This window comes from Anolis carolinensis, chromosome 3 (genome assembly GCF_035594765.1).
Source record: "Anolis carolinensis isolate JA03-04 chromosome 3, rAnoCar3.1.pri, whole genome shotgun sequence".
Classification (NCBI taxonomy): Eukaryota; Metazoa; Chordata; class Lepidosauria; order Squamata; family Dactyloidae; genus Anolis; species Anolis carolinensis.
The window spans coordinates 167,119,618-167,145,364 of NC_085843.1; the positions used below are offsets into that span (position 1 = coordinate 167,119,618).

At 38.5% G+C, this 25,747-nt stretch overlaps 1 protein-coding gene across 1 annotated transcript in view; it reads left to right on the top strand.

Moving 5' to 3' along the window:
* Positions 1-25,747, top strand: part of ccdc6 (coiled-coil domain containing 6) — a 52,518-nt gene that overhangs the window by 15,742 nt on the left and 11,029 nt on the right. The window contains 2 exon segments of the mRNA XM_062977374.1: positions 14,172-14,321; positions 19,539-19,667. Coding sequence (XP_062833444.1) covers positions 14,172-14,321; positions 19,539-19,667 — 279 coding nt within the window.

The following is a 25,747-nucleotide window of genomic DNA, read 5'->3' on the forward strand; positions in this document are numbered from 1 at the left end:
TGCCAAAGGGCGTATTTCCAGACTATCAAGAAGCATGCAGCAATGACTGTGCATGAACTGGTGAGGCCCCTCTAAGGTAGCCATGTTTTGTCAAGTGCACATGAACCCTTTCCTTCCTGGGGCTGCCCCCATTTTATCTTGTATCATCCACCCAAATTCTCACAGGGGATCTAATGCTAGTGCTTTATAGCCCTTGCAAAGCATTTTTCAGCTAAAGCACTCTATTTCTTACCTAAAGGTGGTTTTATTTCACTCAGAAGATTAGGAAAACATGAATCAGGAAAGGCCTTTTTGTGTCCGTCCGCATCTCCTCCCAGGCTCCCCCCCCCCCCAAACTCCTGGATAGTTGGATATTTTTTGCTACATAGAGTCTTTCCTCATTTCATTAAAAGTTCCTTCTGTCCCAGTAGGGGATATTGCAAAGGCTGGATGTCAGGCAGCCACCTTAGCATATACTTCAGAATAGGTGTGGAGATTATGCAGCCCATTGATGCAATGGAATAAAGTATCTCAATCTGTAATCAGAAGGTAGATGATTGTTTACTAGCCCTGTTTACTAGCCCTGTTCACAAATATCTTGTATCATAGCAGAATCAGTATGGCAGATCATGGCCCCAATAGCATGAGACAAATACAGGATACTAAAAAAGCAGCAGTGTAGCTCAGTCCATCTGTGCTCATATGTAAAACTGGAAAGTTCATATCTACTCAGACATTATTCAAGAGCAGGATCTTACATTGTTATAAAAAGAGTATCCAGCCCACCCCAACCCAATTTTAGGATATTCCATATGGATATCCATTTACCGTCTTTCTCCACTCCTCTGCTAACTCAGAATGAGAAGAGGGACCTACCATGAAATACATGTGCCTGGCCTATTTTCTATCTTACTTAATGATGGGAGTTTGGTGCAGTCACATTCATGCAGTACTTTATAATAATTAATGTATATTTTGAGAAGTTTGCTCTGAAAATCTTGTGTTTTACTTTGTTATGTTTTGCAGTTTTAGTTGTAGTAGGCCATAATTTATTTCATTGTTGAGGTGTTAGGGGAGGGACGGGACTCTGCTGCTGCTTCTGTGAAAACAAGTTGTCCCTACCTTCTGTGGAAGAGGAGTGTTTCTGTGCTCAATCCCATATCCAATGATTAATTTAAAAATCTTTCTGTTTCATGATCTGTTGTAAGAGAAATTCAATCACTATGGACAGACTGTATGTGAATGGATGACAAGACTATTGGGAAGTTCAGTAGTATTTTAATAGGAAAAACCTATTATTATGCCTTTAAAAAAAACTAACCGCATTTTTGTAGCTCTCCTATCTGTAGCGTATGTGTTTGTAATATTCAGTAGAGTCTCACTTATCCATAATTCGCTTATCCAACGTTCTGGATTATCCAATGCATTTTTGTAGTCAATGTTTTCAATACATCGTGATATTTTGGTGCTAAAATCGTAAATACAGTAATTACTATGTAGCATTACTGCATATTGCACTACTTTTTCTGTCAAATTTGTTGTATAACATGATGTTTTGGTGCTTGATTAGTAAAATCATAACCTAATTTGGTGTTTAATAGGCTTCTCCTTAATCTCTCCTTATTATCCAACATATTCACTTATCCAACATTCCGCCGGCCCGTTTATGTTGGATAAGTGAGACTCTACTGTATACCTAAGTAGAGGATTGTGTAGTTTTTCAAAATGTGTTGATCTCCAGTAGACCTGTGTGCTCAATGAAAAAAAAGTTTCAATACTCATTACTAAATTAGGGGGGGAGGGGCACAGAGAATTGTTTACTCTGGCCTCACCATCTTCCTCAGGGCTCTTTCGGGGAACCAAACCCAGTGCTTTGGGTGGAGAAGCGACGCCTGCAAAAGAGACCTGGAGTCATTTTCGAGACTTGCAGAACTCAACCAAAGTCATAGGCCAGTGTTTTGATTCTTAGTTGTTGTTTTTTTTGCGTGGCCACCCCTTGTGTTTCTTAATATTGCTTCGTATGTACAAATGTAACAAATTACACACAAAAAATGAATTACAAAGTTTTGCACACCCTAATCTCCAATTCTTATTCTACCTAGCCAGCCCTGACAGTAGTGAATTATGAGTTCTCCTTCTACCCAGCTGATGGCGGCGCAGAGTGGGCTCCCTGGAAATGGGGTGTGAAAGCCAAGCGATTTCCAAAATGCAATCTTTCCTTCCTTTACTGCTCTAGGGCTAAATGGCTTAAAAATTCTTAGGGTATTGTCAGCTTGTCCTGAAGAATTCAACCTGAAAGTAGATTAGAATATGTCAGAAGAGCTAATCTGCTAAGATATTTGCCACCTGTGTAAAAGTTTCATGGAAGCAAATAGTTAAGCAAAGGTTATTATTATCCCTCGTTTCATTTTCGGAACAAGTAGCTCTTTGTGTGTTGCATTTCTCTGGAGGATGTCAAGGTGTGGTGGCAAAATGTATTGGATTTAACTCAAGGAAGAATTCAAAATAGACATTTTAATGTTTGTACAGTGTCTAAAAATGTGCTTAGTGGGTTTTCATATGTTGTTTGATTTGCGTGTTTTGTTTTTGCAAAACTGACATGAGAATCTGTTTCTTGCCAGGATTTTAAATTGTGGCCCGAGTCGAAAGAAGAGACTTACGCAAATTTATTCTTGTTTTTGAATAGCACCTGCTTCTACATGGCACATCAGCAAAAACCAAGAAGAATATTTAAACAGCAGCTTTTTGTAAAGGCATAGAGTGTCCAGTAGTCAAATCGTTCTTTTAAATATTCCATTGATTTAGTACATGTTATTGTGTGTGCCTAAGAAGTTTTTTGGACTCGAGACAGTTTGTAGGAATATTTAGTTACATTTGGGATGTTTGCTATTTAAATACTTCTTTTCTTCTTCTTTTTGTTGATAATCCTTTGACTTTGTGTTTATTGATAGCTTTTAATGTAAGAGCATGATGGAAAATGTCAGTGTCAACCTATACCTCCAAATTGATTTAACTTAAGCAGAAAATGAGACTTGTTTTTGAGTGACATATCCTAGTTTTATTATTTGTCAAATTTATATTGCTAGTCAAGGTAGTTTACATTGTTTTCCCTGTTTTATCTTCACTGTTTTGCACGATAGATTAAGCAGAGAGGATACATTTTGGATGAGTCCAGGACCAGTCCACCAGATTTTTCAGAGCATCAAATGTTATTCTCTTCCTGTGCTCTGGCAGTACCCCATTAAACAATATCCATTTGTAATTCTTTTATGACACCCCAAGTAAGTTATTATGTGCAACTACCTTGTTCAAATAATAGGCCGGGCTCAAAATTCCCAGGTGAGCATAATGGCTAAGTGAGGATCTTCTCCAGCTATGTAACCATAGTCCTTTCTCAAGTGTTTGGTGGGAGAACTATAGAGTCCTAAATTGCACCAAGATGTTGCTGAAAACAGGTCAGCATTGAGGCAGACACTCAGGGTCCAAAATGCAATACCTGTCTGGATTTTTACCAGGCACATCCAAATGATGCCCTTGGTAAAAAGGAATTAATTATTCCCTTCCTGAAAGGCCTGGGTCTAATAGGTTATTAGGCCTGTGGGAGGGACTCAAACCTGCACCAAAGCGGGTTTTTTAAACCCCCTTTGGCATAAGTTTGAGTTCTGCCTGGAAGCGCCCACAGACTACAAAACAGTTGTCAAATGCAGCCACAGGTGTGGAGGAGATGGAAGAATGATCTGAAATGGCAAGTCAAAGCAAGAAGCTAACAGTGTTTGCATAGTTGGTTTGCATTAACTGTGACAATTAAACTCCCTTGAAACAAGTTGTTATTAAACCGGATTCTTAACAGAGGCCGACATGGCATCCTTTTGTTCTGATGCTGAGTTTCATTTTCTTTAGATTCTTTGCTAGATTAGTTATATAAATGCTGGTTTTGATTTTCTTACATCTGTGTGAGTGTGTTGTACTTTCCAGTCTAATAAATACTGGAATGGAGTACTTGCTTTAGAAGATAAAATGGATATACAGGTTGTTCTGTTCCCAGAAAAGGGAGAAATAACTACTTTCCTGTGCAGTCTCTTATGGGTAGGGGTGGTTTGGCAGAAAACAAGAGATGTGTATGTTAAAACACTAGAGATTAAATTGTAATTAAATTCCCAACCTTTTTATTTACCTTTTAATCCAAAATGTTGTTAGTTGTGAAACAGTTGCATTTTGTTGTTGACTGTTGTAAGATTTGTGGTCAGGAATTAAAACACGGTAGAAATAGCATTTCCAAGAGCTTAGAATTAATTGATCTGAGAATTACTTTATTATTGCTGACCGTTAAAATTGAGGGAAGTAATTTGTTGCTTTTAACAGGAATGTCCGAAATGGTTTAATTTATTGCATTACATTAATTAATCCATAGCTTGTTTTTAAAGCTGAGATTTTCATAGTGCGGGATGCAGGTTGCCATAATTAACCCCAAGGGGCACCTTTTTATTGAGTCCTTCAAAATTACTCTTTTTGTTTTTTTTAAATTTGCCTTCTCTGACCTGGCATTTTCTGAGGTGGATAGCAAAACCCTAGGTGCATATCTGGAAAACTTGTAATTTGTTGCAGTTACTAGTCTTTCCCTTTTCAGCCACCCCACCAACATGTACTCACCCTTCAAATGCCTTATTTGTTACAGGTTATTAAGAAATGATGTTGGAGGTTGATAAGCAGTGAAGTATTTATTTTTCTTAGCATCAATCAACTGAAAATGTGATTATGAAAATCATTCTCAAGTAATCAGCTCAACAGTTAAGCAGAGCTTCTGAATATATGCAGAGGATTTCCTGAAATTTCAGTTGGGTAATCTAGGCAGTACAACCACATAGAAACTTCTTCCATGTGGCAAATTAAACTTTGGAGTGTAGTTAAGAGCTGGAAAAACTATTTCTGATAATAACACATAGGTCTCTTGTTGGCTAAAAAAGTAGACTTTAAAAAAATAGGTGGGCAAGCTGAAGTGAAATGTGAATTACAGTAGAGTCTCACTTATCCAAGCTAAACGGGCAGGCAGAAGCTTGGATAAGCGAATATCTTGGATAATAAGGAGGGACTAAGGAAAAGCCTATTAAACATCAAATTAGGTTATGATTTTACAAATTAAACACCAAAACTTCATGTTATACAACAAATTTGATAGAAAAAGTAGTTCAATACGCAGTAATGTTATGTTGTAATTACTGTATTTACGAATTTAGCACCAAAATATCACAATATATTGAAAACATTGACTACAAAAATGGCTTGGATTATCCAGAGGCTTGGATAAGCGAGGCTTGGATAAGTGAGACTCTACTGTATTTGTTTTTGGGCCCTGGTCTATTTTCAATTGTCATGATTTAAACTCGACTGAAGCTTCAGAGTTGCAAGAAAACAGTAGCTTGGAAAAAGAGTACAAAGTTTCATACTTGTATTTAGGACTTGTTTTGGACATTTATTAAAAAACGTTGTCAGAGTGTAATGTAACTTTTAACAGTTGCAGGATGTAGGACTACAAGCTTCCTTCTCAGGCAGTAAATAACAATGCTGTGAAATCTAACATTTTGTTCATTTCACCCTCTCCTGTTCTGAAAATGTAATGATCATTTCAATTTTCTTGAGACATAGTGTGTTTCACTTTTTGTTTGAGATTCGCTTCATGATTGCCTTGTTAGACAAAACAGGCAAAGATACTTCTATTCTCTTTTCTGCTGTAAAGCGGACTATGTCCTCATCTTTTAGTACTATTCAAAAAGAAAAATCAGGTGGAGAAACTAAAAGATCACCGAGTGCAAAGGGTGATAGTGATCTCATAGAACAACTAAACAGATAGGACAGTTTGAGGTTGGTTTCTAATTTGCTTCCCACATGCTCTAAAATAGCTGTAGAGTTTTGTGTTTGCCACAAGATACTAAACTGAAATATTGACTTTAAAGATCATGAAAAATTGCATATGGTTAAGTATCTTTATCCGAAATGCTTGAGACCAAAAGTGTTTTGGATTTCAGATTTTTTTTTGTTGATGTAGACAGTCAGTTTAGACTGTCCAGGCACTATACACAATGGTGGAATCAGGAAAGGCAGTAAAAACACAGCAATAAAATTTGGTTTCCCATTTCAGAACACAAAAAACTTGCCCATACACATCAGTTCTATATGTCTCTGATATGTAACACACTTGCTACCTTTTGGAAGAGTTCCTCTAGTATCTGAAAATTAATTTAGGCGCTGGATCAGATAACATGTTGTGTTGGCTGACCACATGTCAGGTAGAATTGCATGTAGCTCAGCCTGGTTATGTGGTACTTGCTCAAGTGTGCCTTGTGTGCTTTTACAGACTAGTCCCAAAGTTTCAAACATCTATCCATCAGAAGGGAAGTTCACTCCTGAAAGAGTTATCATGAGTAAACGGCGTCTCCACTAAAGCTTTATTACCAAGCCATGTTTTTCAAAATCCAATTGTCACAGGGACAGAAAGTGAGGTGAAGTCTTCTGAACAGAGGCACGGACAGCAAAACAAACACTGCAGGGGAGTTAACTCTTCCTTATGCTATTCAAAGCATGCATATATAGATATATGGCTGGAGTTACATTTTAAAAATGTTCTGACTTACATACAAATTCAACATAAGTACAGACTTACAGAGCCTATCTTGTTTGTAACTTGGAGACTGCCTGTACATATACATTTGCAAGTGAATATATTAATAAAATACATTAGAATCATTTGGTACTCTCTCCCCTCTCATAGAGAACTGATCCTATGAATGCTAGTTACTGTTTAGAGCAATACAGAATACAATAAAGTAGTAGCAAGAGGGGAAATAGCCTTGCTGGGTGAAGGAGACAGCAGTGGTGAAGAAAGGAGAAGGGTAGCGATTTGGCCTTTTGTGACATGCTGTTGATGGTGGACACCAGGGACCATGATAACTATGGCTGCTATCTCCTTCCATCCTAGGAGAAAAAGGAGGTGGCACCTCCTTCGCGGATACTCAAAACCATGGATACTATGAATGTTATAGTTTGACTATATTTGGGCTGGAAGCAAACCATAGAATCACTTTGGAGGATCTAAAATAGCCCACAACCACCTGGGTGGTATTTTGGTGTGTGTGTGTGTGTGTGTGTGTGTGTGTGTGTAGGGGGAGGGGGATGAAACTAGTAATATCACATCCGTGGTTAAGGGGGTCATAATGTATAAGAAGAACCAAAGGGAGGATAGTGTCAGACCAATGTGTAGCATCGGGTCTGATGTTGAGACTCTTGCTAAGTACACGGCAGGAAGGAGGAGCTAGTACATATAGCCCTGAAAACAAGAAGAAGAAAAATATTTTCTAAAGAAAGAGGTAAATTTATATCCCACCTTTGTTCCATTGTGGAACTAAGGTGGCATTTATGGGGATCTCCACTCACTTTTCTTCCATCCCCTGATCAGAAGCGTGCACCCAGCCATATATGCACCTCTTGTTCCCAATTGGTATCCTTTTTTGCACCCTAAATAGCCTTCTCCATTGAGGAAGATCTCAGATTAATTGCTACATAATTTGTGTAAATAGAAATTACATTAACATATCTGTCCACCTTCAAAGGAAGGCTTAGTTAGCATTCTGGAACAAAACAAAAATCTTTAAATCCTGAAGTTGACAAATCAGGAAATAATTGGGTGCAATGAGGCGAGCAGCAGTCATTTTGCTTCACACACTGCCCCTCATCTAATTGTGTTTTTCTTCTTTTTGTCTGATCCCCTTCCCTGGTGTGTGTTGTATGTGTATCAGTGTGTATGTGCTCATGTGCCTTTAAGTGGCCTGTTGATTCTGTGGCAACTCCAAGAATTTCCTGGAGTTGTCTTAGGCAAGGAATACTCAGATGCAAAGGATTTTGGCTAAAATAGTAGCAAATAAACAGCCACTCTCCATATTATATATGTGTGTGCGTGCACACACACACACACACGGAGATGGGTAGAGATACAATAGGGGGACAATCCTTGCAGATTTCCTTGGAAATGAGTGCAAGTGGTGAATAGAATGAGATTGCTGACATAATCTTATAAATTTGTGATCGTACTGATTTTGAGTCATTTCACATTAAACAGCAAGGAGCAGCAGCCCCATTGTTCTACTTGCTGTGTTCAGCACTCCCACAGAGGCACTGTACTTATGAAAACAATTTCCTCCACATGGAGAATGTCTGTATGAACACTGCAATTTGTGTGATTTTTTGTCAGCTCAGAAAAAGGACTGCTGCAATTATGGTGGCCTCATGGGGGTATTGACTCACACAAGCACTTCTTTTGTGTGAAACCTGCCTGTTGTATCTTGAGATTAGGAGCACCCTCAACACTCTTGGGTTTGAGATGGTTGTATACTGGGCCTTAGTGATTAACTAATCGTTACTTTTCTTTCTTGTATGTTCCTTTCATATTGTAATTAAGCACAAGAATAAATGTAGCACATTGCTCTCCCTTGGGGAGATAGAGTGGGTTATAAATATATTATTATTATTATTATTATTATTATTATTATTATTATTATTATGTGAAAAAAAGTTTAGTGCTGAAGTGTGTTTTCTAAAATGACATTTTCATTGCATTTTGAGCATTTGCAGTGTGTTTACCCATGTGTTTTCAGTTTCACAGGTAGGGAACTGGTGTGAGGAATGTGAGTTCCCCATGAGTATACACAAAAGTGCCATAAATCTGGGAGAACAAAGGAAAGCTGAGCTTTCCAGAGGACTGGTCTTGTTCTGAAAACAGAAATCAATTATTTTCCCTGATCTTGTTGAGCTCATTGAGTCCTAATGCAAGTTCTTACTGCTTTAGGCTGTGAAAAATTACAGACATGTTTAAAATACACGCACACACCATTGTGACTCTGATCTCCAGGGTTACCTCTGGACTGTCATAATGAACACTAGATGCTGGATGCTACGCCAGAATGTCTGTTCATTTGAAGTGATGGGAGCAGAGCTTATCTGATATATACTGCAAAATAATATTTTGTTATGTGACTCCCTTTGAGAGTTCGGCTATAAAATTATACTGTTTCCACATCTGTTCTGTCCACTCTCAGATGTAACATACAATCTGTATAGTTTTTGGCACCAAGTACATGAGTAACAAGTCTGTTCTGCATAAGTCTCAGACATCCATCTTTGAGCATACTAATAGTTTTTGACACCCAATCTTAAGCATTCAAGGGATATCTGATTTTTTTTAAAAAGAGTCAGTAATATGGATCCTCCCCAACAGCTCTTCTATCATGCTGTGCCCCCTTTCCACAAAACCTTGCTAGCAATCCCTTTTCTTTGTATTAGAGAAAGGGGTGTCATTCTGTAGTTCATAGTGGAAGGATCCTATCTATGACCAGTGATTGGAATGGGTGGCAAGTGAGCATTATAGGAAGAACTGCCTGGTTGGTGAACTGGGATCTGGTTAGGAAAGTGCATTGTAGATAGGAGGTCTGTGCCTGTCCCTGAATGTTATGTCTAGGAAGAGAATCTGGCCCTTGGAATGTTATATCACTTAGTCATGAATAGGTATGCATTAAAAGTCAGTAAACAATATCATACAACCCATACCCACATTTTGTTCCACGAAAACATTGGCTGTAGTTTTACCATCTCTTTAATATGTCTGGAGGATGTACCAGCTACCTAGAGCTTTTTAAGTATTTTGCTTAGGTAGCATGACTAAGCTGAGACATTTACCTGAGTAAAGGAAGTAGTTGGAATTCTCTTCTGTCCTTTTAGAGAATGAAACTGTGAACATGTAGTATGATTCCGTATTTCCACTTTCTGGTGCTGCAGGCAAAACAGGTTCCTGTGTAGCTCTAAGCAAGGGGATAATTGATATGCTCTTCTTCCTTTTGTTGTTGTTAACTGCTGTCATGTTGACTTGGTTAACCCATTAATGAGAGACTTCCAAGTGACCTTGTTATCAGCAGCCCTGTTCAAGTCCAACAAATTCAGGCTTCCTTTTTTGAGTCTTATCAGTTTGTAATGCTGTCTCCCCCTTTTCCTACTGTGTACCAGTTTTCCTCACTGTCCAATTTTATATAGAAATTGGAAATACAGTGGCATGGACAATCCTCTAACTTTGGAATTCAAATGGTAACTTTACACTTAAGGATCTTGTCTAGTTTTTTCATACCTGCTCTTAGAGGTCTTAGGACTTCATCAGAGCTGGGGAAAATTGTCTTTGCCTATAGAATTTATTTATTTATTTATTTATTTATTTCAATCATTTATACCCCGCTCTTCTCACCCGAGGGGACTCAGGGCAGCTTACAAGTGGCAGTTGATGCTGTTACACTGATATACAATGAACTAAAACGTTAAAACAGTCATAAAATACAATATACAAAGTTTAAAACAATGCAAAGTGCTTATGCCATTCATCCACCAGACCTTATACAAGAGCCGTAATTCAGACCGCATCGAAGCCAACACATGCTTATTTTTCAAATGCCTGCGTACATAGCCAGGTCTTCAGTTTTTTTCTGATCCCCAAAAGGGATGGGGCCTGCCGAATGTCACTGGGGAGGGAGTTACACAGCCAGGGAGCCACCACCGAGAATTGCCTTCTTTGTGTGTGATTCCGTCTTTAAAGAACATGGAAAATTTACTCTCCCCTCCCCCCCCCCCAAATCACATAGGATCATCTCCTCCCATCTCTAATTCAGCTATCTGTAGGAGAGACAGAAGGCCTTAAGACAGACACCACTACTTTGGGTTCGGCTCCTTTCCCTCCCTTATCCTAACGCCAAAGGAGACAGAAGGCATTGTTCTTAAAGCAGGCATCACTTCTCCTTTCCTTTCCCTCCCAATCTTCTTACTCTCAGTAAGAACCTCAATAAGGACATGTGAAACCTACTTGGCACTAGAACTTACAGTAATTGGCTTTTTAAAAAGGGAAAATGAAGTTAAAAAGCAAGCAGTAGCACAATTTTGAAAGCCAAGATTGCTATGAAGGAGAAATGAGAGGAAAATCACAGTGGTGATATCTTGAAATGGCTTAATTCCTAATGATTAAATTAAGTGAAATAAATTATCATGCTAGACTCATTAAACAGGATTTTGGGAGAGAAATGTCAATGCTCGGTAGGAAACCACCCATAGAAATGCCCATTCCTCTACGTCAGTTGAGCAATTTAACATGTACAAAGTTGACAGATCCCATCCCACATTTTTTGTCCCTGCTTTCTCCCGTTTCCACATGAAGTGGGAGCTCAGGAGGTGCTTTTTAACAGAGTTCAGCCCCCATGCGCCCTCCCCCCATTTCCCTATGCTGTACTTCAGAGACAGATCACAGACAAAGTAGCATGGGCAGGAGGCAGAAGTCCCCTTGTATCATATGATGGAATCTGTGTTGCTTCTCCTATGAACAGTTTTAGAAGTGTGTGGGGTGAGGGCTTGTATGTAATGAGGTCCTTAATCTTTTTCTGATACGATAACTCTGTCTGCGTTTTGATAAGTGGCTGAGCCAGGGTCTTCATTGCCTACTTTAATAGAAGATGCCAATTACAAAGGAAGAACAAGAGTTCTCTTCCATAAGATCTGAGAAATCAAAGAGAAATGTAAACCAAGTGTGGGAATGCTCTACGACTGGCAGCAAAACACAATGCATGACCAAATAGAAATAGAAACATTGAAACAAAACAATGAAGAACTATATAAATGAGTTGAAAAGATGGCAGATTCATTCAAGGAAAAGCCCTTCAAAGATGAACATACCATTTTATAAAAAGAAATGGAAGCTGCATTCTGAGAACCTGGGAAAAATAAATCATTGAGAACAGATGGCACACAAATAGAGTTGCTTCAAACTACAGACAGAATCTACTTTAGTTCTAATTAAAATCTGTCAACAAATATGAGAAGCAAACAGTGGCCCACAGCTTGAAATCCATAATATAAATACCTTATCTCCAGACAACAACTGAATAGGAGTTAAAGTGTATCCATGCTTATATCTGCATCTTTTTTTAAAAAAAAAAAGCTTCTGAAGGAATAAGTGGAGGTTTTTTAAAAGCCTGATTGCCCCATGGGAAGGGGATGTTGGTTTGTCTTCGGAATGAAATAGGTATCCTCTTATTCACTGGGGCACCTTCTATATTGCTATATAATCCAGATTTATCAAAGCAGAAAATCCACATTATCTGTTTTGAAATGGGTTATATGAGTCTGCACTGCCATATAATCCAGCTCAAAGCAGATAATATGGATTTTATATGATAGTGTAGAAGGGGCCTGCGGCTGTGTTGCCATCCCACAGTACTTCAGTTAGGTTTTTTAACTGCAATAAGGTCAATGTTCTCCAGTTTCCATGGGAGCAAGCCACTTTTCCCCTCACTTCCTTGGGAGGGAAGGCAGTAAAGCTGATAAAAATACTTTGTGATATTTAGTCATCTGACAAGCTTGCCCTTTCTTCTTTCATTTTTAAAGTGTTCATGATATCTTTGCCTATTGTGAGAGAAAGGAAATTAACATTTGAAATGTTGTTAATGAGATTTGGTTCATTTCTAAATGCTGTTTGAATATGCTTATTAAAAGCATGGTGGGGACTTCTTCAGTCCCCTTGTTGGGTTCCTTTCAAAGCAAATGGCCTATCCGAAACTGGTGGAACAGTGGTTTGTGCTATTCACACACCGTGATTATATTGGATGTTCTGTTGGACCCGGCAGGACACTTAGGGTTGAATGGGAGAAGAGAAACTTTCAGATACAGCAAAGGTAAAACCTACAAGGACCCATTGCTATGGTTTGTTGTATTATATTACAGATTGAACATCTATATAACACTGTAGCTCTATTAAAAATGTGGAGGTCTAAAGATTAACAACAATAGGAAGTATTTCCACAGTGATGTAATACTGTGCTAGCTTATAACATACTAAGTCAAATGGCTCTGTATGAAAAAATAATGGTTTGTGGGTCTAGGATGATCATGCATAAAAGAGGACAGAACTTGTGTTGTGAAGAATAACACATTTCAGTACGTGAAAATAGCAATAAAATGCAAAGTGGATTGGTATGGTGATTGTGTGACAGGTTCAGTTGTAACTGTGACTGTGGAGGGAGTTCTTGGAATGTAGTGTGATGCTGGCTGGAAAACAGAAAGGAGATGTGATAAAATGGTCACGAGAGCCCTCATGAGGCAAGGGTGTTAACAAGTGTTATAATTTATGCACTGTGCCAGGAAAATGTAGTCTCTGTTCAACCCCCTGTTGATGGCCTTTCTAAGTCTGATTTGTAAAACAGTCCTTAAACAAAAATCTGCAAAGAAATAGTTGAAAGCAAAACAGCAGAGCAGGAATATATCCCAAACTCCAGTTTATTGACAGAGGGCAGGGCACTGTCAAATTAACAATTTATAAGTACCAGATTCTGTCTCATCTTGGAAACTAAGTAGCATCAGTACTTGAATTTGTTAGTACAGTAGAGTCTCACTTATCCAAGCCTCGCTTATCCAAGCTTCTGGATAATCCAAGCCATTTTTGTAGTCAATGTTTTCAATATATCATGATATTTTGGTGTTAAATTCGTAAATACAGTAATTACAACATAACATTACTGCGTATTGAACTACTTTTTCTGTCAAATTTGTTGTATAACATGATGGTTTGGTGCTTAATTTGTAAAATCATAACCTAATTTGATGTTTGATAGGCTTTTCCTTAATCCCTCCTTATTATCCAAGATATTCGCTTATCCAAGCTTCTGCCGGCCCGTTTAGCTTGGATAAGTGAGACTCTACTGTATTTGGATGGGAGACCTCCTCAAACTACTGGGTTCTGTAGGTTATATTTCAGAAGAAGGAGTCATGTGGTCATCGTAGGTTGACAGATGAATGGAAAGCCCATAGATATCTCTACAAGCCACTCTGAAAATCTTTTTTGCTGAAGGGTAGGATATAATTGCTCTAAATATACAAATAAATGTTAAATTGATGAGACTGTCAGTAAGTTATCATGGATTTTTCTAAACTTCAGAAGCTCTGATGGAGGGCCATGTGGGCATAATTCTATTTCAACAAACTCAATGAAAGGGTAACCCGTACCAATACATCAGTCAAAGTAGTTTTCACATGTAGGCCTGAATTGGTTCATCATTTTCATAACCATATTTTACACATATGCTTCTTCATATTTTTACAAATATGTTTTCTTTTTCTTGTAGCAAGCAAGGGCAGAGCAAGAAGAAGAATTTATCAGCAATACTTTGTTTAAGAAGATCCAAGCATTGCAGAAGGAGAAGGAGACACTTGCAGTGAACTATGAAAAGGAGGAAGAATTTCTCACCAATGAACTTTCAAGGAAGCTGATGCAGGTATATATTCCATTATTCCAAAACCTAACCGGTAAGGAGTAAAAAATAGTTCAGAGCCGAATTTAGGTAGGCCTGTTTGAGGGTATGTTTGGTATAACTTCTACCGCTTCAAGAACTTGAAAGCAAATGCTGAGTAAGTTTTAAAAAGACTCAGAAGACAAAACAGGTTTGACAGGTCACCATGAATGATTAGGCCCCCTTCAACACTTCCATACAATCCTTACTATTAAAGCAGATAATGCACATTATCTACTTTGAACTGGATTATATGAGTCTAAACTACCATATAATTCAGTTCAAATTAGATAATCTGGATTTTCTATGGCAGTATAGAAGGGGCCTTGGACTTTCCTCACTGTGAGAGCTGTTTTCCTCTGTGAGAGCTGTTCGGCAGTGGAACTCTCTCACCCGAACTGTGGTGGAGGCTCCTTTGGAGGCTTTTAAGCAGAGGCTGGATGGCCATTTGTTGGGGGTGCTCTGAATGCGATTTCCTGCTTCTTGGCAGGGGGTTGGACTGGATGGCCCATGAGGTCTCTTCCAACTATACTATTCTATGATTCCAAGGCCCCTTGATTGTGGAGGAAGGTATTGCTTCCTCATCTTTCATAGTCTACAAAGAAATGGAACATGGAGAAGGTGTAGGGGTAGTGGAAGATTATGGTGTGTTTTTTTCCTACAATAATGTAGCTATCTTCACAGCCATTGTGGAAATTCAATCTGCGAGTCTTTTACCAGAATTGGGGGGGGGGGGGGTGGATAGGCCAAAACATTTATTTTACAAGACTTATATAAAAACAATTAAGCATATGTATTATTGTTGTTGTTATTATTATTCATGTCAGGAGCAACTTGTGAAACTGCAAGTCACTTCTGGTGTGAGAGAATTGGCAGTCTGCAAGGACATTGCCCAGGGGACGCCCGAATGTTTGATGTTTTATATCGTGTGGGAGGCTTCTCTCATGTCACCGCATGGGGAACTATAGCTGACAGACGGGAGCTCACCCCACTACCTGGATTTGAACCGCCGACCTTTCGGTCAGCAGTCGTGCTGGCACGAGGGTTTAACCCATTGCACCACCAGGGGCTCCATTATTATTATCTTTATTTATACCCCACCTTTCTCCCTGTGGGGACTCAAGGCAGCTAAATTAATGAGCACGCTTACCCAGAGGTAATCCCTGCTGAGTCCAATGGTGCTTGTTTGTCAGCAAGTGTGCATAGGCATAGAATAGTATTTCACATTTGTTCTGAAGTCATATGAGGGAGTATTCTCCAGTTTTAGCTTGGTTTAACATGGAAACATCTTTTCCCCCCTGAACAATCTCTTTTTTGAATCTTTCTGTTGATTTTGAGTGAGTGGTGAATCAGAGAGCATGGGATTGTTTGTAGAGATGTTGTACTTATGGAATGCCCTCCAAGCTCTGGTACACCTGGTCCTTGCACTAATTTATTTTTATTTATGGCATTTTCTACCCCACTCTTTCGCTGGAGGTACTCCCAGCATCGTTCATGGATGAATAGAAAAATGAGACAGTTCTACCCTTAGGCTTCCAGTCTCAAAGAGACAAAACAAAAGGAAATGGAAACAGGAGATAACTTTTCCATGTCAGATGAAATCATTCCTGTTCACACAGACATTTTTGCACATTGTGTCTAAGCATTAGTGACTTGAGGTCTGTTCTTTTCTATAATTTTAATTGGTTTTGATCATGTACTGTGTTTTTCACCTAAAGTAGATCTTTCTATGTATATAAAAAAGCACACTATAGTTTTATTAGCTATTTTGTGTTTGTATTATTGCAAGCCACATCAAATTATTCAATACAGGTCAGATACGCTCTTACTAAATATATATAAATAACCTTGTAATAACACTACGCTTTTAAGTCACCACTAAGGATCTTCTGAGCTCTGTCAAAAATTTAATCAGGTATCTATTAATGCCTTTCCTTTTAACAACTTAAAATTACAGACCCTTAAATGTATTAAATAATTGAAGTACTGTATCTAATTATATACATTTTTCAGAAGTCCACAATGCAGCAATCTTTATTCAGTCAACTCCAAAGCATACTGTAAAATACATCATACAAGCTTTCGAAGTTTCCCTGGCTTCTTTATGGTTCAGAATTGGACCAATAAAGGTATTACTGGTTTGTGTATTTTGCTGCATGGCCAATATGACTACCTCTGAAGACTTTCCCAATTTTAAGGGTAGAGGGGAAATCAATACAAATGGAGTCATATTTTGTGCTCAGAAATACATCTATGCTTTCTTGAAACCTTAAACCAAAGTGATTATAGATACTTCCTCTGTTTTTCAATTTGAATCTGCCCTTGGCTATTATCTCTTTTAATGTACATATTCCCTGGAGGACAGTGATTCCCAAAGTGGGCACTACCGCCCCCTGGTGGGTGCTGCAGCAATCCAGGGGGGCAGTGATGACACCTATTAGGACACAGGGGAGGGGCGGGGCCTCTTCCCAAGTGCCGGAGACAGGGCTGAGCACCTGAGGTGCCTGTTAGGACACAGGGTGCGGAGCTAGAGGAGAATTAAAACTTGTGCGCCAGCTGCGACCGTACCTTGGGAAGCCAGACTTGGCCACGGTGGTCCACGCCCTTGTTACATCCCGTTTAGACTACTGCAACGCACTCTACGTGGGGCTGCCTTTGAAGACTGTTCGGAAGCTTCAATTAGTCCAACGGGAAGCTGCCAGGTTAATAACTGGAGCGGCGTTCAGGGAGCGTACTACTCCTCTGTTACGTCAGCTCCACTGGCTGCCGATTAGCTACCGAGCACAATTCAAGGTGCTGGCTTTAGCCTATAAAGCTCTAAACGGTTCCGGCCCAGCTTATCTATCCAAACGTGTCTCCCGCTATGACCCACCTCGAAGCTTAAGATCGTCGGATGAGGCCCTGCTCGCGGTCCCGTCAGCCTCACAGGTGCGGCTGGCGGGGACGAGAGACAGGGCCTTTTCAGTAGTGGCTCCCCGCCTATGGAACGCCCTCCCCATTGAAGTCAGGCAGGCTCCCTCCCTCCTATCCTTCCGTAGGAAGGTAAAAACTTGGTTGTGGGGCCAGGCTTTCGAATAAGAATCAGCAGCATTAATTACTATTATGTATACTGGAACTCAATTGACAGACCCAGTCTTTTAAACTTGTACACGCCTATCTATATTTTATAAATGCATTTTATGAATGTTATATGTAAGTTAATTTTTTAACTAATTTATAGTGTATTGTACTGTTTTTATATGTCTGTTTTATTGTAAGCCGCCCTGAGTCCCCTGTTGGGTGAGAAGGGCGGGATATAAATATTGTAATAAATAAATAAATAAATAAATAAACCCATTTGTGGCCCCGCCCACCTCCCCCTCCCAGCCCTAGGGGAGAGGCTCAGCCCGTACTCTTGAGCAGGAGCCACGGCCACCCCTCTGAGCCACGCCCCCCTTTCCCGGGGGGCGCTGAGTAATATTTTTTCTGGAAAGGGGACGGTAGGCCAAATAAGTTTGGGAACCACTGCTGTAGGAGAATGAAAAGTGATGATTTTCCGTAGCAACCTAGACAGGGCCCAGTTTGGATGCAATAAGCTGTGATTTATTAAACTAGGAGCTGATCCTGGTTTCATATTGTAGCTTAGAGTGCAAACTTATACTATAATTTCTAACTCCAAATGGACTTGAAGGTTAGATTTCGTTCAAAATTTGGAAATTATATTTACTTATTTATTAAGTTATTTTAACTTTTGTAAGAAGTGTTATTATATTGTGATTTTATTGTGTTACTGTTTTTATTGATGTAATACTGTTTTGGGCTTGTCCCAGTGTAAGCCATCTCCTTCGGGAGATGGAGTGGGGAATAAATAAAGTTTTATTTATTATTATTATTAGTGCTAAAATTACCCAAATCCGGCCAGTCCCAGCAGCAGTGATATAAGCAGCAAAAAAGTGTGTGTGTGTGGGGGGGGGGGGGGGGTGTCAAATGAATAAACTCATTCCTGTTTAATAAACTATGTTTTATTACGCTGGAATTTTTTGTCTGAAATGTCCACACTTTCAACTGTATCATGAAGTTATCGAAAGTGTAGAGTATTTGAATGTTTTTGCATGTGTGAGCAATGGATGCTATGCTCTTTTTAGTTGCCCTAATATAATTTTCTCATTTAATAAATCAGTTAAATTCTGTGATTAGTGGGCTACCAGCTCCTGTAAATAAAGAGAACTTATTCTGCAGTATAACAAGCTGTGTAATTTTTACATTAACGTTTGCTTAATATAAGAGACGGGTCTCTCAGAGCTGTTTTTTTTCTGCAGATTTTCAGGGTCCCTGAGTACTGATAACGTCATGCCATTGCAAAACACTTAGCAAAGCAGCTGTCTAATAATGCCTGAGCGCTTGCATTGTTAAACTTTGTGTTTCACATTTGGGGACTTAGTGGATTCAAAGTGGTATCTAGAAAAAGCTTCCAGAAGGTTTTTTTTTTTCCAGCATACTGTAAATACAAAAGCTGACTATGAGTGTGAGAGCTATAGATCTCCCATTAGCAGTTGGCAGGCATTTTCCAGATCAGCATGATTCGCATTGTCATTGAAGCACACTGATGTGTCTGTTTTTCAGTTTTAGTGCAAAAAGGTATAGATTTGAAATATGCTTAAGCATGACAGCTAATTTTGAAATAAGAATCCACATACACGTATAAGTGAACCATTTCCTCAGACGCCCAGCTCCTCTGAGAACATTTTTTTTCTTCACAGAAGGATGTCATAACACATTGCGCTAGTGTGAGCTGCAAAATGCCTAGATGGTGCTTTTAGCAAAACTCTGCAGTTCTTTATTGGCCTTGTAAAGCTACTTTGTTCAATTAGATTTACGTGGCACAGTAATTGGTTACATAGATAATGCACTGCAGAAACACAGTGAAGAGGAATGAGCCTCTTATGAGACATCTTGGAATAGATGGTATTAATTAAAAGAAGAACTTTTACAGAGACACTAATTGTTATGGAAAGAAGTTTTCTGAGTGGTATTCATTTGATTTTTGGGCTATGGGAATAGATTATCAGAATTTTCTTTACACCATTGGGTTTGAATTCTGACATTTAGTTTGAGTTCAGAGTTTGGAAAGTTAGGTGCACTTGTCTCATGGTCAAATATTGTTTTTAACAGCTTTGTCGTTTCAAAACATTTACTTTCAAATTTCAAATTTTCTTTTTATAGCTACAGCATGAGAAAGCTGAACTTGAGCAACATTTAGAACAAGAACAGGAGTTCCAAGTGAACAAATTGATGAAGAAGATTAAAAAACTGGAAAATGATACCATTTCAAAGCAACTCACCCTGGAGCAGGTAGGTATCCCATTGTCTATTTTGTCCTCTTGACCCTTAAGTTTTGATGCTGCTTAAGGTGGTGTGTTGACGTAGAATCTCCCTTGCACAGGGAACGTGATCATTTTGAAGCACAGCATCAGTGAAGGAAGAAAAGTGTTTTCGTTTTGATTGAGGTTAATAAATACTTTATAGTGAGAAACTGAAGATTGGAAAGAAGGTTTCATATATGAGTGGGAAAGCCTAGAGGCAAGGAGAATGGAAGAAATGGTTCTGGGTAGACTGAAAAAGAAAAACATTTCAAGACCAGTTGAGAGCGAAGGAGAGAGTAGGGCTAATTTGCAGTTAAAAAGGAAACAGACATACAAGGTCTCTACTATGATTTAATTTCGTGTGATCATCATATGTTGGGAGTGGCTCCCAAGAGAAATTCATTTAAATCATTCACATGGGTTACACTTACTGAATATATTTAATGTATGTTGAGGTTCCATGTATACAAGAAAAGCCAGATAATATAATGGTCACTTTTGTCATACCATAATTGCCACATAGCTTGTATAATTTTGCCATGGATGTATTTTGCATTTTGCCAGATTAGCTTCAGAAGAAATAGAGGCTCTGAGCAGTTTCTATTGATCAAGAAATCAGCAGTATGCATGCTCTTAGCATGGAAATGGCTGAAGCATTGCCTTCTCAGTCATATTTCAGCATGACGCATCCTGTTCAGTCAAGTGGCATGTATAAAAGATAGCCTGTGCTTTCACGTTGTTATTTTTATTGGCGGATCCCCCATGGAATGTGGAAATTGTAAGAAATGAACAGCAGTTGAAGCAGTATGCATGGAAATGGAAATGGTTTAGTAGAACTGAAAATGAATACAACTATCATTCAGAAAATGCTGGCTGAGCACTGGGAGAAACTATTGTGCAAAAGTCAGGTACATTGCTAGTTTATGCCATGAATGGTGAGAGAGACATAGATATGTTTGATGAAACCTACTAGCCATATCATTGCAGGCTTTTAATTTTGTGTGCATGGGAGATAATGTATCTTCAAGTAACACGTGAGTTTATTGAATATCATAGGTGCTTCTTTGGTAAGGAATATTCAAAGGTGGATTTGCCAATTTCTTCCTCTGAAATATAGCCTAAAGCACCTGGATTTATTGGCAGCCTGTCATCCAAATACTAACCAGACCTAACTTAACTTCTAAGATTAAATGGGATTTTGTGCCTTTGAGTTATTTACCACTGAATGTATGTTAGCCCGACATGGTATACATTGCCCTACTATGCATGGCTTCTTTCAAAAAGGCAAGGGCATGTTATGTACTTAATGCAATACATTTTGTCTTTAAGTCTGTGAGATGATTTTGGGCAGGTTATGAGGCATAAAAGAGAGCAGTCAGTGACTGGACAGTGTCATAAACTGGAACTCTTGTGCCCATTGCAAATAATAACTTTTGTTAGGCGTGTGCTACTAAATACAAGTTGTGTATCCCTTATCCAAAATGTTTAGGGTCAGAACTGTTTTGGATTTAAAAAAATATTTTGAAATCTTTGTTGTTGCATATATGTACACAATGGAAATAAGACCCTATTCTAGACCAAGAATTCATTTGTGCTTCATATACACCTTGTCCACATAGGCCGAAAGTAATTTTATGCAATGTTTTTAATTGAGGCATACAGCTACGTTTGCATACATTAAAACATGCAAATCTTCAGTGGTCTTCAGGAAGGTCTTAATAACCGGTGGCCCTCTGGCTGTTTTGGACTTCAGCTCCCAGAATTTCTGACCATTGGGCAAGCTGGCTGGGGCTTCTGGGACTGGGAATCCGAAATACCTGGAGGAATACAGGTTGTTCAGGTCTGGTGTAGAGGGTTATAGAGCACATATTAACAGCTCAAGCAATATTAACTTATAGAATACTTCTAGCATTAGAACAGCAAACAGATTTGTAGTCTAGACCACTACTTAAACTGTGGGTCATAATGTTGGGGGCCACGAAAAAATTAGCAACAGCAGTAAAAGGTTTCTAAATGGCATCAATTTACATCCCACAAAAAGGAACACCAATCTGTTTAGCAAGCATTGCAAATGCTGTTTTATTATTATCAGTAAATGTTTGGTTTTTATACCTATTATATATACCCATATATCTAGGATCACATAAAAAATTCTGAAACTGAAAGGGGCACGAGTGGAACAAGTTAAAAAGTTCTTGTCTAGACATCCTGCATGGAATGGAGGTTTTCCCCCAACTGGTAGGGTATAATCTCAGTATTCAGCTGATAGTTCCTCAGAATACTCAATTGCTTGATATCTCAATTTGAAATGGAAGCTTACACATTTTTCTCCAGTATCCCCCCAATCTAATTGTGGTCCTCTAAATATGTCTAAAACACAAGAAGAAGCATCATAGCTGAAATCAAATTATTTACATAGGTCAACATTCTACTGAAAGAACAAGAATACATTTGCACTCTTGCTTTTACATCTCTAGCAATTGATATATCGAGGAGTTTCTTCTAATACTGAAGTGATAGACAGATTTTTCAGCAAGCATCTGCTGGTGGTCCTGGGGTTCATGGACTTATATAAAATCCCATTTTAAAGCCATCAAAAGTGACAGCCAACCTAACAGCTTGTGGTCGTGAATTCTACAGTTTAAGTATGTACTGTGTGAAGAGTCACTTTCCTTGATAGTTCCTCAATCTCTCACTATTCAGCTTCAGTTGATGATCACAAGTTCTAGTGCTGCATAATGAACTCTTTTAGCTCTAGCTGTGTACCTTAAAATTTATGGCAAAGCAATTCTTTCCCTTGGAGTACGGGACCATATTAGAGTCTGATTGCACTTGCTTCTTTGTTAATGCCATAAAACTGTGTGTGCTTCAACAGAGAGTTAGTTCCCTGGGAATTACCTTAGAACGTTAATGCTGAGATGTCACAGAGCCCATGGGAAGCTGCTGCCAGAAAATTGGTTGTGTTCGTTCATCGTCGGTGGACAACAACATCCTTTGACGACTGCCTCATTATGGCATGGTCTTCCATGTCCTTGAGCCTGCATGAATGAGAAACATGAAGTGCAATCTTCACCTGACAGGTGTACATATGGATATGTGCGTGTTTCTAATGAAAAACACTGTAAACAATGCAACCATATAGAACTGCTTTAGTTACAGTTCTGTGTAGAGTCTGAACTTCCTGAGCTCTTATCAGATAACATTCTAGGACCCCATCTACACTGACATATACAATCCAGATTATCTGCTTTGAACTGGGTTATAAGACAGTGTAGAATCATATAATCCAGTTCAAAGCAAACAATGTGGATTATAATCTGGATTATATAGTAGTCTAGAAGGGACCTCAGAAGAAGACAAAGAAAAAAACCTTTTGAATAAACCTTGCCAAGAAAATCGCATGATAGTGTTGCATTAGGGTTACCATGAGTCAGAAACTATTTTGGGGGACACAAGAACAATCAGCCTTCCTTAGATTTCCTGTACTTAATTAACACCTGTAATAAAAGAAGAAAAGAGTATCCATACAGAGGCTTCAAACAACAGAAAGGGGTTTACTGGTCACCTTTTGTTCAGCAATGTTTTGCTGGATTTTTCCTTTCCTTTCCATAAAAACAGTGGTGTTTAGTTTATCAAGGAAGTGACCTGATATACTGGAATATTCTCCCACTGGTGTTCCTTTCCTTCCATAGAGAATGAGTTCTTTTTACTATATGGGGCAGCTGGGGAACTTTGTTAGCAAGTGTTGGTATGTAGCATGATGAGGGATGAGTTTGTGAATGATATCAGATTATCTGTTTATCCCAGGTTATCTGGCAGTGGGGACACATATATTCCCATTTAAAGCACATAATCTGGGGTCAGATCCTTGGATAAAGGGCAGTGTGGAAGGGCCCTGAGTTATCTGAGTCCAAACTGCCATATAATCCAGTTCAGTGTGGATTTTATACAACTGTGTGAAAGGGGCCTCTGTTTCGGTGGGATAAATGGATTCATGGTTTGTTAAATTGAAGTTTTCCATCTCTGCCAAAAGTGCCACTCAAGTAACTAATAATGATAAAATACAAATAAAAAGCCTCGGATTTGGATTATATAGAAAAATACAATATTAAAGAGAAATATGCAGCAATCAGTACATTAAAACCTTTTCAGCTGATAGAAAAGCTTGAAGATCTGTCCAATTTGCTGGACACTGATTTTTGCATATCTGCTATGTGGCCTTCTAATGAGTACCCATTTCAATTTAAGTAGTTAATCAAAGACAGGCTTGGAACAAATTTAGTTTTTATATAAGATTCAAATGTAGAGAGCAAAATGTGTAGCTATATAAAACAGTCAGTTGATATTTTTTTTGCAAAATTTTGATTGCATGTCTTTTCTGTACTTGCACAGTAGCCTCAAGAAGGTCAATCTTCTTCATGGATTACTCCAGACTAGTTTGCGAGAAAGGGAGAAAGTTTTTTAAAATGTAGATGTAGTATAACATTTCAGGGATAAAATACAGTAAAAGAAAATCAGCAAACAGGCTGCAATATGATGATGATGATGATGATGATGATGATGATGATATTTATTTATACCCCGCTTTTTTTCTCCATGAGGAGACTGAAAAGAGCTTAACAAACTGGGTTCCAAAGAACGAACATATTTAAAAGAGCAGATTATAATCAAGACATAGGTGTTCACTATCCTGATGTTATGTGTTGGCAAATGATAATTTGCATTTATCTTCCATCTGGACATACTCAAGTAAAATTAAAGGTGGAAAGCTCTGCTGGTATTTGAAATCTAATTCTGTCTCTGTAGAGCTTCGATAGAGCTCTGCCCCTTCCAGGCTGCGCCCTTAAAGTAAAATATGCACAAAAGCCCAGTGTGAAAGCTTTTCACATAGTCTGACCATTATCCAAGGCTGCACAGTGACACTAGGTGGAGCAATAGTATTGGACAGAATGTCATGATCCTCCTTTCTTGGCTAACGGTTTCATTTAGTCCAAAATTATAGGGGAGAAAGTGGAACAAATTAACTAACCACAGAAGATATGTGAGTAGTTTGAATTACTACAGGGGATTACTAAACATCTGGAGTTTAGAAGTCATCAGTGCTTGTTTCATTGAGGAGAACAAAAAGGTCGTCTTGACATTTTGGCATATTTGACTTTAAAATCCTGATTAAAAATGAAATAAATACAAAGTTAACATGGAACTATATTTTTGGTGGGGGTATTTATTTATTTATTTAATTTATATACTACTCTTTCCCAGGGGGACCCAGAGCAGTCTTACACAATAGCAGAATAAATGCCACATATAATACAATATGTAGAAAAAACCAAACATAAAACACAAATAAAAGCCAATATCCAGATCAAATTAAAACAATTAAAATCATATGACCATTACAACAGGGGAAGTTTCGAGCCAAAGTCAGAGCCAGTCTGTCTTCGACTTAATATTCATTATTAATTTTTCTTTTTTATCAAGTATTGTTTCCAAGTCTTAACCAATCAAACAGCTCTACTTTTCTTAGACCCCATCTACACTGCCATATAATCCAGATTTTGAACACAGATTAACTACTTTGAACTGGATTATATAGCAATGTCAACTCATATAATCCGGTTCAAAGTAATTAATCTGCATTCTGAATCTGGATTATGTGGCAGCATAAGATTTGGATTACAGCTGTTCCTGCCAATTGTTACTTCTGTTGTCAACTTCCCTAGTGAACTTCAAAATACACTACTGCTATAGAATTTGTCTTATTTGGTTTTCAGAAGTTGTGCCATGGCACTTACACAATGCTTGTATAACATGCTGTTGGTGTTGCTGAATTTGGTTTGTTGGTGTGTAGACGAGCGCCCTTCCAAATGAATGGTTTCCTGTTCTTGCTGGGAGGCATTTATTACTTGAATCAAGATATTTTCAACATGGTGAGAAGATTTTAGGGAAACAGTGAGATGAGCACACATTGAGCTTTGAGTTAACCAAGTTGGATTTCCTTTGTCTTGGCAGTACATTGAGGTCTTTTGGTTGCACGTTGTTGGGTGTTATAAGGAACATGCCACAAAA